The sequence below is a fragment of the Momordica charantia genome, assembly GCF_013281855.1.
Source record: "Momordica charantia cultivar OHB3-1 chromosome 9 unlocalized genomic scaffold, Mcharantia_2.0 BLBB01000009.1, whole genome shotgun sequence".
Classification (NCBI taxonomy): Eukaryota; Viridiplantae; Streptophyta; class Magnoliopsida; order Cucurbitales; family Cucurbitaceae; genus Momordica; species Momordica charantia.
This window is the reverse complement of record NW_028275167.1, coordinates 7,885,950-7,902,063: the sequence shown is the minus strand read 5'-3', so window position 1 is coordinate 7,902,063 and position 16,114 is coordinate 7,885,950. Positions and strand designations below refer to the sequence as shown.

Genomic DNA, 16,114 nt, shown 5'->3' with positions numbered 1-16,114 from the left:
GCTAAGGCAAAGATAAATTTAAGAACTATGGAATCTTAAATTATATTGAAGAACTCTAAAGAAGTTTGCAAAGTAATCAAGAAAGGAATGAAGCTTGATGAAAAGTGTTGAGTGAATGCTATAATTTATGGGCAGCATGCAATTGGTTAATTAGGTAGGTGAGAAATACGATCTCCACCCTTCGTTTCCAATCCCTTTGACCGACCCATTCTTGTTCAAGTACACTATACTACACTTGCTTGACACGTATAGAAGTTGAGAACTCGTCAGAACACTTGGGAACTTGCGTCTCATTAAGGGTAAAAATGGAAGAAAATAAGCTCGGAAAAGGTGTCTGGCGCTTCCCTTTATACCTCTGCACAAAAAGTTCGGTTTTCTTGTTAATTTTCCAACTCTAAATGATGCTAAAACTTAGTATTTGTATAAATAAACCATAGTTAAACAATATGCACGAATATAACATCAATTGGGCACACAAACAAGCCAAAACACAGTAGTTTTAAACAAAACAAAGTAAAACATTATAAATTCAACATCTTTTTACCCTTGTAAACAAGTCTAATCAGCATCTGGGAGATTGCAATACAATCAATCACCTCATGGATACAAATGTGAGCAATGTTAAATGGCACATATACCAACTTATATCCTGATTCCAGAACGACTAGTCACATTACTCATGACATGAATAATCTTACCCACTCTGGGTATTCCTCCCTTCACCCTCTAACCATATCTTTCATCTTCAAAATCTCCTTCATGTTTCATATGTTACCGAAAATCTCTTTAAGTGTTAGTCAATTTGCTAGAGACAATAAGGTATATTTTGTGTTAAGGGTGTTCACGGTATAGGTTGGGTTGGATTAAGGGTTATTTTTGAACCAACCCGAATTTTCGGGTTGATAAATCATTCTACCCAATGGAACCGAATCTACTGGACAACTGATAACTCTCCAAAAGAGAGTTATTCTAGTGTTTATTTGGGTAGTTTTATACAAGGAATTGTCAAAGTGTGTCGGTTTTCATGCACAATTAGCATAGAAAAGAGTAGAATATGGAATCCAAGCTAAAAGCCCAAGGTCTTGAATGCTGTAGCTAAATATTGCACTAAATGCTCTTATTTATGGTGTAAATGCACATGTTTGGATGCAAAAGACTAAGCATAAAGGAAGTGCAAAAATCCAGAGAAGAGTGGGCAGGATAATTTCGAGGTAGAGCAGATAAATGTTGGAGCGAAGTAGAGTTGGAGCATGGATTCACTGTGCAGTAATAGCCCAGACACAAGATTTACCGTGTCTGTATAATTTTCAGTTGGATGCCTTAAATTTGGAACCCGATATAAAAGGGGAGTGTTGTCCTAGCCGCCATAGGGAGATCCCAAGGGAAGCACGTTTTTTAGAGCTGAAACGACAAGGGAAAGCTGACGACAGGGGGGATATTCTGCTGCAATTTCGAGCTGTCATCTTCTTCTTCTTCAGTTTTTCTGCTATTTCCCTAAGATGAGTTGTCTTCTTCTTTTACCCATTTTATTTTCTTCTTCATTTATGAGCTAAACCCCATTTCGGGGGAGATTTCCATGCTGTAACTGCTGTAAACTGAACCTCTAACTGCTATATTAGTTTTTAAATGAAGTTGTATTAATTTCTAATATCTTATTGAGCATTATTGGCCACTTTGTTCTGTTTGCTTGCTTCCATATTGACCCGGGAGGGCTTATGGGTGCTGACTTGCTTCATTGGAAACTTAGCAACGGGAGTTGTGGGTTTTCATGTTCGGGTGTCTCGGAAGGGAACCAAGTCGAGTTGGGCATTAACGGATGTTTGTTAGTTAGAGGGTAGGTTGATAGGTTTGTGAATGGATGTGAATCTCCCCCACTTTTCCATATCTGTATTCTCCCCGTTTTCATATTCTGTGCGGGTTCTTCTACTTTACTTGTTCAAGTCACGAAAGAACATCTATACTTCTTTATTTTACGCTTTTGGTATTTGTGACCACTGTTTAAAATATCATCCAAAGTCCCTGTGGATTCGACCTCGTTTCGTACTACAATCGACATTTAGTGTATACTTGCACGTGTTGTCAGCACGGTTGTGTGGAAGCAACAAGTTTTTGGACCCAACCCTTATATTTTTGGGTCGGGTCGGGTCGGATTGTCGGGTTGTTTTTTTTTCCTTTCATCATTAGGTTTCAATAAAAAAAATCCTGAGATTGAGAGAGGTGAGAGAATGAGACTGTCAGATGGGAGGGAGATGGATAGAAGCCATGACATCCTGAGATTGGGGAAATTTGAATTTGTGACCCCTTCAATAACTGAAACTGGATAAATGACCCCATTTTTAAAAAACCTAATTTGTGACCCCTCCACCCCTTATTTATGATCCCTTAAATATTTTATTCATGGAAAAAGACCAATTTACCCTCATTGTTAATAAATGTGCATTTATGATTTCCACCTAACCATTTCACCAAACTGTAAACCCATATTTTACATATGTTTGAACTTGTTAATATTTTAGATTATGTATAACTCACAGATCACGTTTTCAAAATCCGCTCAACTACGTACGTGTTTGATCTTTCTTTGTCCCCACACTATCCAAAATCATTGTCCCCACAATTTCACTTGAGGTATGTTACCTTTACACAAACTTTTGTACTCTATAATTGTTGAACTTTTTTAAAATATTTTTCCATTAATAGGTTCAACTACTAGATTTGGCTGTTGACAAAAAAAAAAAAAAAATTAGATTGTTGCAATTACTTCAATCCCGGATCTATACCTGGTCTGGGATTGAATGTAAACAATCCTGGTGCATCACATATCGGGACTGTCTCGGATGTATCTCGGACCAGTCTTGGTCCGAGACATGTCCTGGACTAATCTCGAAGCATATTTAGTCCGGGACATGTCTTGGACCAGTCTTGCTTCAAGATTTGTCCGGGACATGTCTCGGACCAAGACTGGTCCAAGATTCATCCGAGACATTTTTTTTATTTTCTTAATTTTTAATATTTTATTTTTGAATGATCGATTTTCCTATCTCACTTAGTTTTATCTATTTGCAGGATGCCTCGTGTTTTCATAACATTCGGTGAAGAATGGAATGATAGTGAAAAAGATTATGTCGGCGGTTGTACGAGGGGATTGACAGTGGATAGTACAATCACGTACAGAGAATTTCTAGGTCACGTGTATAGATTGAGTAACATTAACCCCCTACAGTTTGATATTATAATTAGACGCGTGTATCATTTTAAAACCAAAGTTTGTGTGATGGAAATAACTGATGACGATGACTTGCGTTTTTTTTTTTTGACTGGTGAGGATGTATCTGAATTGCCTATATATATATCTAATGTGCCAAAGCAGGTACATGGGAATGAAACGTACATGTCTTCTTTCCCATATTATTTAGGCCAAAACGTGTCCTCGATTCCTATGTCCGCAGCTTGTATTCCCCTATTCCAGAGACCCACATATCCTATACCCTCATTTCCTTCCTCATCATCGAACCCCTTTTCTTCCCGACAGCCACACCCCTCCTACGGGCATATAAGTCATGATGTAGAGGGTTTAACAACATTGGGGTCAGATGTTGTTCCATGTAATCTAGGAGATGATAGGGTGTGTGATTGGGATGTGCCGAGAGTATGAAATGATAACGAAGATGAAAGTGGTGAATCATATGACCCATTGGCAGAGTCTGAAGAAGGACACTCTCAAGCAGAATATGGGAACGAAGAACATGACGATGCGCTTGATGATGAGCTTGAGCCTGATGTCGAACAAGTGCACACTGAGATTCGCAGGGATGAAGAAGCGGTCCGGCCACCGGGATGTAATGGTCTCACCGGAGACCCTAATGATGAGAAATTCCAACTCATAGTACAGTCTTCTGGGACAAATGATGTTAATGAGGGCGATGTATTTGATAATAAGGAGTTGAGTTTGAAAATGCATTTAGTTGCAATGCGGAAGAGTTTTCAGTTTAAAGTAAAGAAGTCGACGTCGGAGCTATATATACTGCGGTGCGTTCATGCTGATTGCACGTGGAGACTTCGAGCTACCAAACTAAAGGAATGCACTTTGTTCAAGATAAAAAAATATTGTGCTGCCCATACGTGCTATGGTGGAGCTTTAAAACATGATCATAGGCAAGCCAAAAGTTGGGTGGTAGGACATCTTGTGAAAGAGAAGTTGACAGACGTCTCCCGCACGTATAGACCGAAGGACATTATACAAGACATGAGGAAGGAGTATGGTGTCAATTTAAGTTATGATAGAGCATGGCGTTCTAGTGAAGAAGCACTCCGGCTTATTAGAGGTGATCCAGCATCGTCATATGGTCTATTTCCAGCTTATGGTGAAGCTTTGAAAATCATGAACCCAGGTACTATTTTCGAATTAGAACTAGAAGGTGGCAAACTAGACGATATTGAGAAGGAGCGTTGGGCTCGTTGTTTCCAAACTCAATTGAGGTACACACAGATGACTACAAATATCGCAGAGTCTGTAAATGCCCTCTTCAGGCACGCCCGTAAGTTGCCGGTTACCGCCTTACTTGACCACATTAGAGGTAAGTTACAGAATTGGTTCTATGATCTACGGACGCTTGCAGCTTCCCGATCAACCACATTGTCCGACTACGCTGAAAACATGTATGCCGAATATTCAGATAGTGCGCGGAGACACGTTGTAGACAACATTGACCAGTTCCATTTCCAGGTACGGGATGGCAACCTTGACGGGATTGTTGATTTGAACGCTATGACGTGTAGTTATCGGGAGTTTGATTACTTTAAGATTCTGTGCTCTCATGCTATTGCGGCGGCGACGATGCGAAATATAAATCCATACAGTCTGTGCGACGAGGCATATACGACGAACTCCTGGATATTGGCTTATGCTGAACTCATATTTCCAGTCGGACACGTCTCAACATGGAACAGTTCGCCAGAGTTTGTCAACATACCGGTGGTTCCACCGAAGACTGTTCCAAGAGTTGGGAGGAGGAAGACAACTAGGATTCCTTCCACGGGCGAGGTACGACAAACACGTAAGTGTGGTCGCTGTGGTGCGTGGGGACACAATCGCAAAACATGTAGCGAACCCCTTACCACAATGTGAATGTATACTTCTGTTGTTCATTTACTTTTAAACATGTATGAAGTGGATTTTAAAGAAATTGGCAAGGTAACTTGTATCTCAAGAAACCAACCATGCATGCATGCATTTGCAACTCTATGTGTTTTACTACTATTATTATTATTATGGGGATTGGATTGTATTATTATTGCGTGTTTCATGTATCATGCTTCGAGAATGAAATACGAATTACAAAAGACAATATCGAAATTCCATAAATATTCAAAAAATGGGACGGCGCCCCCACATCTGTACAACGTACTAACGCCTAAAAAATACAATATTATCTTGGGTCAAAGTGTCCAGCTTTGACCCGGTAACATCATACTCGAAGAAGCATACACAGAAAATTCTGCAATTTGTGGCGTTACTCTGTTGGGGTGTGCGAACCCGACGCACCCTCAATGGCACCACCGACAGGTCCGGTCGTGATGCAAATATCCCGCCATGATGTAGTACCGCAGGTAGGATCGTACAAATGGGCTTCAGCTCCTTCTCGAGTGATAGTGGAGTGGCCGATTGGAGTGAATCCCATACGGTTAAGTCACCTTCCACAAGATCAATTCCGAGCATCAGCCAGTGGTTTCCACCTATGTTGATCGGGGTGTACACAATGTCTGCATCAGTCCAAGCCACATTCTGGTCCGACTGCCTACCGAACACATACCAAAATATTGTATTCTCTTGGCTCCAGGGGTATTCGATTCTCGTGGACAGGACCCCTGGTTTCATGTAGAGTCTGTACAAGAAGTACAAAATGATATTACTTACACAGATAATTAAAATAGTATTTTTTAGTACAAAATGGTAAAAAGTCTGTACCGAAAGTAGCACGTCGCCTATTGTAAACTTTTTGCGACACAGATGTACACACTTCTCCAACTTTTTGGCCGTAAATAGGACGAGAGCATCAACTACCTTTTGCATTTAAGAAATACAAGTTGATATTGGAATATTATTGACAAATGTAGTACTAGATAGTGGAATAAGAGGTACTTACCTCGTCCTTCAATTGGACAGTAGGGTCTAGTAGATCGCTATACCATTCCTTCCCTTGTAAGCCAGCTGCAGTAGACCGAGTTCGTCCATTGGTGTCTGGTCATCCATCCATGTCTGGAACTGACCGTCCAGCTGTGGAGGAATGGGACATGCTGGGTCATATGCGTCCACGGTGATCCTACGCCGGCCGGTTGGTGTGTATATACCCTTCAGTTTCCACGAATAATGGCTCTTGCGTAGCCCCCTGCCAGTTGGGGCATGCTGAAGGTCAGTTTCGTCCTGGTCAAGGTACGGTTCAACCTAAACCACAATAAACACGTAAGGTCGAGTAATGACAACTGACAAAATGCATGACATTAAGTTTACCTTAACGATCGCGTCGGGTGCCCAGTCCTTATATGAACGCCTAACTCGTCGTCTCGTGGGCTGTGTATCTGGCTGAGCATCCGGCTCTTGCCTGCCAACGGTGAGATTCTAATGCACAAGAAATATTAATCACATTACAATATGTGAATCAGGGATGTATACTAGCATTACAGAAGGTGGTTACCTTAATTACGGCCACCTGAGGTACATGGTCATCTGCATGATCCACTTCCGAGCCATCAGGCGGTCTCTCGATCGTAAGGTCCTGATATTAAATAACATGATGTAAGACAAGGTCATAAATAATCCGACGAGGAAAATAAGTACGAGTTACCTGATTTGGATCCTCGTCCCCATCCGTTATCATACCATCATCCTCCTCCGTTATCATAAGATCATCGTCCCTTCTCTTCGGATCCTCGTCGACACTATTCGGACCATGTCCCGACGTCGGTTCCTTTTTAGTCTCCAGGTCTTCATCCGTCCTCTGGTCCTCATAAGGCCTCTGGTCCTCGTCCATACTCTTCCGACCTCCATTTGGCTTCGGGGACTCATTAGGCCTTTGATCCGATGGACCGTCATCATCGGGCCCACCCCCACCTCCGAAATACTTGCTCGAATAAGGGAATTTACCCTGCACCCAAAACACTAGCCCATGAGCATTATTGTAATAAATTAAAAACAAATTTGTATACATATTAAATTAGTACCTTCGCCAGTTTCTTTAGGTATATCTGAATACCTTTCAGGGCGACTCCAAAGTCACCCAGTGTGTCCTCAATAGCACCGACACGGTTATCCAGTCTCTTCAACCGTCTGCTGATCCTCTTCTTGAATTTATTCTTCTTCGACCTCTTCTGTAACCCTTCACCGTCGTTTGCACTAGGTCTAGCCACGTCTACCGCATGTGCATCTACTACCGGATCCTCTAGAGGCCCCATTTCCACATCAGCGGGCGGATCAGGTACAGCTGCCCGTTCAGGTGAGGCAGGCGGGTCAGGTACAATAGCCCGATCAGGTACAACAGCCCGATCAGGTACAGCAGGCGGATCAGGAATAACACGGACTTCTGGTGGAAGAATGACACGAACCATGTGTTGTTCCTCAGCATCCGTCGCCAACAAGTGTTCCTTAACGTTGGACTGCAAAAAACCTATGATTAGATCGAAATGAAAAACCAAATATGAATCATATGGCCAAAAGAGAATTACTTACCCTCGTGTTATCGAAAACCTCACTCGCCAGCACACGAAACCCGCGCGAATAAGTGCACGACCACCTGAGAAGTCAAGGAATGGCGTCATCGCTCAACATCGTGGCTACCTGTAGGCTCAACGTCAAGATCGTCTCATACGCCCATACCTGGAATCCATGAAAGGCAAACAAATGATGCAGTTGAATAATGTATAAAATAATACAATTGACTTAAACCTCGCTAACCTGAAATGCGTACGGAAACCCGTACAGACTATAAGTCTCAACGTGTGTGGGGTCCGCTGTTGCCTTCTGTTGGTACGCCGACAGTTTATCCTTCAGCGCGTTCTTGAGACTCCAAATCGTCCTATCAAAAATCATCGAACTCCAGTCATAGTTGCAGAACGGCTCCCACCGATCCACAACACCTAACAAGGCCGTATCTATGAACTGCTTCCTCTGCTTCCCCATCATGGCAAGTTCTATGAAGTAAACTATGCCAACGTTCACAACATCCTCGTCGTCGTAAAAAACGTCCTCCAAAAAAATCTTCTCCAGTTCACTACACTTAACCCTAACACTGTCTTTAAAGTAACGTGCTCTAAGTCTTCGTCCAGGAATATGATTATCTACCCTATTCATCCTATGACTGAGCCCGGTGATTAGGTCGAACTCTCGCTTACTAAAAGACACCCTCTTCCCAAACAAGTCAAAGCTAATGACGTCCTGTCTAGGCTCTTCAACCTCTCTCAACAACAGGTGATGGATCAATGGACCGTTGAAAACAACGTCCATGTCCAAAATAGGACCGAAACATGTTTGCCTAAACATGTCTAACTGGGTTGGGGTTAGCCTGGCCTTAATCCTAGTACTGGTTTTATCAACATGGGCAAGGTTCGTCAACGTGGCCGGAAACCAGTCATTACGATCTATGATGAGTCTCAAATCCATTCTAGGTTCATAACAAAGTTGAAATAAAACATATTAGATACATACTAAGCTAAAGTGACAAGGAACTTAAAAAAAAAAACTAAACAAAATAGCATTCTGCCTTTCATCCCCGACCGAACCGGACCGGGATGAAGGTCGATCCCGGACACGTCCTGGTCCTGTTCGGGTCAGAGATGAGAGGCAGATTAAATCTTGGATTCAACATGCATCTCATCTCGAATCCGAACAGGACCGCGACGTGTCCGGGATCGACCCTCATCCCGGACCCAACCGGACCGGGGCAAGTCCGAGATGAGAGTCAGTCCCGGACCTCGAAGGCTTCAATCTTGGATGTGATTAGTATTCAATCCCGAACCACTGAGGTCCGGGATTGAATACGAGATAGAGTCCGAGATTGAAGCCTTCGAGAGATTTTTTTTTCTCTTACAATGATAACGTCAAACTAAACCTAAATCTATACGGTCGCTTCAGATAGCGCCGGTCATGCTAATACAACAAAGAACAGCAACTTTCTTACATTGTAAAAGATATAAACTAACCTTGCAGCCTCCGAGAAGAATCCGACGCTTACAGATGAGTGCGAAAGAATGATCTTCAGAAATAATGGATGAGTGCGAAATGGATTCTCCGAGATGGGGATTCTCCGAGATGGGGGTTTAGGGTTTTACTTGGGATGGGATGGGAGTGCCACGAAACGTCCGAGACGAATGATGGGGAGGGGGGATGAATTTTTTTAAAACAAGGGTACAATGGTAATTTCATTATGTCATATTTTGAAAGGGGTCATAATTAATAGAATATGGGGTCACAAATTAGGTTTTTTAAAAATGAGGTCATTTATCCCAGTTTCAGTTACTGGAGGGGTCACAAATTCAAATTTCCCAGAGATTGAGAGAGGTGAGAGAATGAGATTGTGAAATAAGAGGAAGATGGATAGTAGCCATGACATCTGAGATTTAGTCTCATATAAGAAAATGAGACCGTGAGATGAGAGACGACATGAAACTAAGATCGTGAGATGAGAGAAGACCGACGATGACCACGGGCTAGGACGGACGACGACAGAGGCCATAGTTTCTGACATTGTGAAAGTTGGAGAGATGAGAGCCCGTAAGAGGTGAGAGACCGTGAGATGGAGAGATATGAGATCGATGGTGAGAGGCAAGAAATTGAAGGATTTGAAGATGTGAAAAGTGTAAAACCCTAAAATTATTAAATGGTGAAAAGTTGAAAACCCTAGAACTATTAAATAGGCTTTCAGAGATGAAATGGGCTTAATGGGTTGTGTAAGATAATATGTATATATGTTAAATTAGTTCGGTTCGGGTTGAACCGAAAATTTTCTCTCTCAACCTGAGAACCGAACGGAACCACTTGGTTTTTAAAAAATTGAACCCAACCCAAATCGAGTTTTTACCTAATCAAACCCAACCCTTACGGTTCGAGTTGGGTTGCGTGGATTCTTCGGGTTACCGGGTTTTTTGTATACCCCTATTTTGAGTTTCACCCATATCTTTGTTTTATTATGGATCAGGTCACGGGTAAGATTCTTCTCCAAAGAACCATTCATGATGGACTATACTCATTCAAGCTGACAACATCATCTCCAAATTCTAAAAGCAACTCCATTATCAATCATGTTCTCCAAACTACTACTTTTTTGTTTAACACAAATATATCCGAGTGTAACTCCCACATAGATATATGACATAAAAGATTAGGCCATATATCCTCCACTGTTATTGACAAAGTTCTAGCAATTGTACATCAAACATTTCAATAAATAAAAAACTTTCTTTTTGTCAAGCATGCGCCATTGGCAAGAGTCATTCTCTCCCATTTTCTCCCTCCATTATGATATACAGTGCTTTCTTTCAACTTGTTGTATCAGATTTTTAGGGACCCTTATACAAAACATCCAGAAATGGTTATACTACATCTCATTCATTGATGTTTATTCTAGGTTTACTTGGATTTACTTTCTTAAATCCAAATCTCAAGCCTTTTATATTTTTCTCCAATTCAAATATCTAGTAGAAAAGCTCCTAAATACTCAAATTCTATGTTTTTAGTTAGACGAGGGTGGAGAATTCAAAACGTTCTCTCCTTACCTGAAAAATTATAGGATAACATCATTAATCATGTCCTTACACCTCCCAACAAAATGAGATTGCTAAATGGAAACACCGTCATATAGTAGGCACTAGCCTCACCATTTTGGCTCACTCCTCTATGCCTCTAAAATTTTTGGATGATACTTTCTCAATAGCTATCTACTTAATCAATATATTGTCATCTTTTAATTATATTGTCATCTTTTAATTTTGAATGGGTAAGTCGAGAAACTACTTCATCAAAAACCAAATTATTCTTTTCTAAAATCTTTTGGCTGTTTGTGCTATCCTTGTCTATATCCCTCATAAACTCCAACCTAGATCCACTTTTTGTATTTTCCTAAGCTATAGTAATATCTATAAGGGTTTCAAGTGTCTTGCTTCCAATGAGCGCTTATATATTTCTCGTCATGTCATCTTTGATGAGACCTTATATCCCTTCCAATCTCCATGAAATTTTAACACCCAATCCTCTCTATCTTCAGCTACTGTCACCAATTCTTTGTCAAACTAATTTACCCACATCCTCTCCTTCCCCATCTATCTAAGGTAGATATCCATCCTAATCTGCCTACAAATCCTCTTGCTACTTATGATCCTATATTTCCAACTTTTTCTCATGATTCAGACATATCTCTTATTTCTAACTCAATATACTTTTCCATACCTATCAACCCTAACCATATATGCCTACTACCTCTCTCCCTACCTCACCTACACCTACAAATCCTACTACAAATGCTTCCTCATCTACTAGTCCACATCCTATAGCTCCTCTCAATACACATACTATGGTAACATATATGCAAAGAATGACATTTTTTTAACCAAAAGTTTATTGGCTGATTATAAAGAGGTAGAACCTACCTCAGCAAAAAAGACTTTGAAACATAGCCACTGAAGAAAAGTTAGGGAGAAGAACATTCAACTCTAATGAGAAATAACATAGTATCTCCTTCACCAAATAAGAAAACTATGGGTGCAAGTGAGTTTTCTAGATTAAAAGAAACACAGATGAATCTATACCACATTACAAAGTCCATCTTGTGACTAAAGGGTTTCATCAGACAGCAGACATAGATTACACCGAAACCTTCAGCCCTGTTATTAAACTAGTTACAATCAGGGTTCCATTTACTTTAGGTCTAGCTAATGGCTGAGAAATCCATCAAATAGATATCAACAATGCATTCCTATATGGATTATTAAATAAGACAGTTTTAATGGAACAACCAACAGGATTTATTGCTTCGAGTTCAAATCATTTGGCATGCAGACTACGAAAAGCTCTTTATGGACTCAAACAAGCCCCTAGGACACGGTTTGAGCGGTTAAGCACTTTCATAATCACAATTGACTTCTTTGGTTCCAAAGTTGATCCCTCATTAATTTATAGAGCTACAAATGGTCATACTTGCTACATTTTAATCTATGTTGATGGAATAGTGATCACTAGGGAACTCCTCCATTCAAGGGTTGATTTCTACACTTCACAATAAATTTTCTCTTAAAGACTTGGGGAAACTTGACTATTTCTTAAGGATTGAACTCCTCCTCTAACATTCAAGGGTTGATTTCTACACTTCACAATAAATTTTCTCTTAAAGACTTGGGGAAACTTGACTATTTCTTAAGGATTGAAGTGTCTTATCCAAATCCTAATAGCCTCTTTCTCTCTCAATCCAAATACATGATAGATCTTTTACAAAGAGTCAAAATGCTTGAGACTAATGCCATAGCTACCCTATTATCAGTGGGTCAATATATTCTGCAAGACAGAGAGACTTATTAGTTGATCTCTACCTATACTGAAGTGGGGTGGGTGCCGTACAGTATGTGACTCTTACTAGACCTGAAATTTTCTATTGGGTTAACAAAGCATGCCAATTCATGTATGCACCTACAACTACTCACTGACAATCGGTAAAACGAATACTTAGCTGATACCTAAAGGGCACATTTGACCATGACCTATTACTGATGAAACCCTCTCTGATGCAACTTCAAGGGTACGTAGATGTAGACTGGGCATAGAGACAACAGAAAATCCACGTCTAGATTTTGTATTTATTTGAAAGGAAATTCGATTTTATGGGGATAAAAAAGCAATCGATAATATCGAGGTCAAGTATAGAAGTGGAATACTGTGTCCTAGCCCTTGCAGCTTATTGGTATGGTTGAAAACGCTATTTTGAGAGCTTCATATCCTGATTTTGCACAATCCAGTCTTCTAGTGCGACAATTTAAGCTCTGTTCATCTTAGCTCCAACTCTATGCTTCATTCCAAAACCAAACATGAACCAAACACGTTGAAATTGACATCTATTTCGTACCAAACTTGGTAATTTCAAGCCAAATAATAGTTCAACACTTACATTCAATAGCTCAAATTACCGACATGCTCACTAAGCCCTTGTCTTCTATGCGGTTCCATGATCTGAAGAACAAGCTCAATGTTTGTGCCCCACTACCATTGGCTTGAGGGAGGTGTTAAAACGAATAATTAATGGGCTTAGTTATTTCTATTTTGTTTAGTGTATATAAGTCTTTAACCTCTTTTGTATTCAGTGTGATTTTTAATACATAACAAAACCTATTACTGTGTATTTTTCTCTCTGTACTATATGATTTTTGGTTTAGTTTAATTTGGTATCTATATGATTTCCTTGTTTACAAGAGTAAAAAGAAACTAAATTGATGCTGTCTTCTATCGTTTTATGGCTAGAAACTATATTTTAAGCTTGGTTTAGTGCCCAAAACCTTTATTTAGGAGTTATCGTAGGTTATACGTGCATTTGAAATATTTTTACATCATTTAAAGTTGGTTTCTAACAAAAATTACGATTTTGTGCAGGAAAATTCTGAGCCAGGTGCTTGGCGCCTTGCCCAATTCCAAAAGTTCCCTTAATGTGAAATGCGAGTTTTGGTGCGTTTAGAAGTCTCTCTCGGCCCTTCCACGTGTCTTCCATGCAAGGATGAAGGCTAATTCAACAACCAACCAACCTAAAGAGGTTTTAAAAGGATGACTCCCCACAAAAGTCTCAACTTCCTAACCAATTTGGAATTCTCTATAAATTTAGCATTCTCCTTCACTCTATTCAACATCAGAAGTGATCATTTTCAAGCTTTAGACACTTTTTTTAATATGACAAGCTTTAGACACTTTACTCTCAGCCTACTACATTTTTCCTTTAGTTCTTTCGTTGTTATTTTAAAACTAGTTTATTTCAAGTTCATTCTTTATTTCTCAGCTTGTTACTTTTCAATTGTAAGTTTTTTTTATCGTATTAAGTTAAATTCCAGCAAGTTCATTGGTATTCATCTCTCTCCCTCTCTTTACGAAGTTTGTAATCACGAAATCTTGTGGAATCGACCAAGTATTGCTCTCAAATCTTGAAAGAGAACGAGTAAGGGTCATTCGGGTTACAACTCCACCATTTTCAACTTGTTCTAATTCTATTCATCTTTTAATCATGTCATCTATTTACATAAATGTTCAATTATGGTTTTCCTCTAAAGTTATGAGCTAAATTTATTTCTCCAAGCCCGGTTATTGATGATTAACTAAGGTTTTTAAAAATCCAATGAGGCAAAAAAGTATTTTTCTCTTATTTTATCACTTAAGGTTATTTTAAAAAAGTTAAAACTTGATTTGACCAATTAATGTTTTAACCAAGCATCAATACTGAAAACATTGATATATTTTTACAACTTTAATATTTAACTTTGGAGAGAAATACTGTAGACATAAAGATTTCACTCGGGTAGCCTAGACATAGGACCTCGACCTAAGGTTATAGTTGGATTTTATTAAATTAAGTTCAATTTTCTAATAGACATATTAGGGATGAACATATACCTTTAAAATCACTTAGACATAAGAAGATGACGAAGCAAAATCGATAAAAAATATAGAGAGGCAGCTAGCACCTAGTTGGAAAAATTGGATGTATTTTTAGCTAATTCGAAGTAACTGAGCTGATTCTATTGCATTGAGTCTTAAAATACCAAAACCAATATTATCCTTGATATTTGTTACCAAAAATTAATTGCAAAGTCGCTAATCAACATCATTTTCATGAAGAAGGCTTCATTTGTCCCTGAGGATTGATACTCGAAATACTCATTCCGTTTTACTACTTGTGACGGGTGTACACTTGCACTCTTTCATTAATTTTAAACCGAAAATCTCAAACAGTGTACTTTCAAAACATTTATTTTGGTCTTTGTATTTTCAATTTTTCTCTATGTACTTTTAAAAAGTGACAATATTAGTTTCTATTTTCAAAATTTTAACACGATATTTATGTTGGGTTTTATGCCCTTAGCTAGTGTGTTTGTAATTAATGAACAATTTATTTCAACAAAGAGTTATTTCTTTGCATTACTCGTATTCTAATAAACTAAGATCCAATGTTATTTAATGTAACTGGAAAAATATATAACTGATATATGACATATATCTAATGTACAATATATATTTTTGATATACATTATATAAAAAATATACAACGTCTATTCGATATTCAAGTGGATAATGTTTCCGTAATAACGAAATGGTCTATAGTACATGGATAAGGTTGGGTACCTTATCCTGGTAACACTATGGATATGACTCGCTTTGTAATAGTTACAAACGACTCTATCCATGTCGTTCATGTGGAGACATGCGAGTGGGGGCATCCCATATAATGAGTTTGTATAAGATCGAACCGCGAAATTATTTATCATTGGCTCTAACACCGTTAGCCAATAGACTAATATTTAATAGAATGACCAGGTAACTTGATCTTAACCCTGAGCGAGTTATGGACTCCTGCCTATAAGAGATCGTCATTTGATTTGTATATGGGTGAGAGTGACCCGATTGTCGACTCAATAATCCTACCATTTTGAGGACAAAACCAATTAGGGAGATGAGAAAATAACGACGTAAGATGGAATTCACTTCTTCCCGACTTTAAGGTAAGTAGATGAGTGTTTCCCTTAAATACTAACTACAGGACTTGAACAAGGGGCCCAACCTTCTCACTGGCCCAAGCAGCAGGAATTGCTAGGGATTTATGATGCTAGAACGTCGAATGCGGAAACATTGCTTGTGACAAACATATATGGGCAACGTATTAACTTTTATTTATGCGGAATTTATCAATATACGTACCATTATAGCGGGTTGCCCTAAAATCGAGTGAGAGGTCTCAACCACCACAACAGATTCCAAGGGGAAAATACTGTTCAAAAAAAGCCAAAAAGATAGAGGAAGTGAATATACCATTTTTGAAGAGGGAGTTGACGAAGGAAGCATGGAGACCATTGGTTTTTTTAGGAAGCGGGAGGTCTTTTC

The 16,114-nt window shown here is 39.3% G+C and overlaps 1 protein-coding gene across 1 annotated transcript; it reads left to right on the top strand.

Annotated features, from left to right (window-relative positions):
* Positions 1 to 2,867: 2,867 nt before the first annotated feature.
* LOC148208898 (uncharacterized) lies at positions 2,868 to 5,128 on the top strand. The gene is made up of 3 exons (XM_088117048.1): positions 2,868 to 2,947; positions 3,067 to 3,158; positions 3,702 to 5,128. Exons 1-3 carry the CDS (start codon positions 2,868 to 2,870, stop codon positions 5,126 to 5,128), a joined length of 1,599 nt encoding a protein of 532 aa, XP_087973174.1.
* Positions 5,129 to 16,114: the final 10,986 nt, after the last annotated feature.

Excerpts from the sequence above, each read along its gene's own strand:
- LOC148208898 (XM_088117048.1), top strand. The coding sequence starts at position 2,868 with ATGTCCTGGACTAATCTCGAAGCATATTTAGTCCGGGACATGTCTTGG. Across the intron at positions 2,948-3,066 it reads TCAAGATTTGTCCGGGACAT|GATGCCTCGTGTTTTCATAA; the intron begins GTCTCGGACCAA and ends ATCTATTTGCAG. Across the intron at positions 3,159-3,701 it reads GAGGGGATTGACAGTGGATA|AGTCTGAAGAAGGACACTCT; the intron begins GTACAATCACGT and ends ACCCATTGGCAG.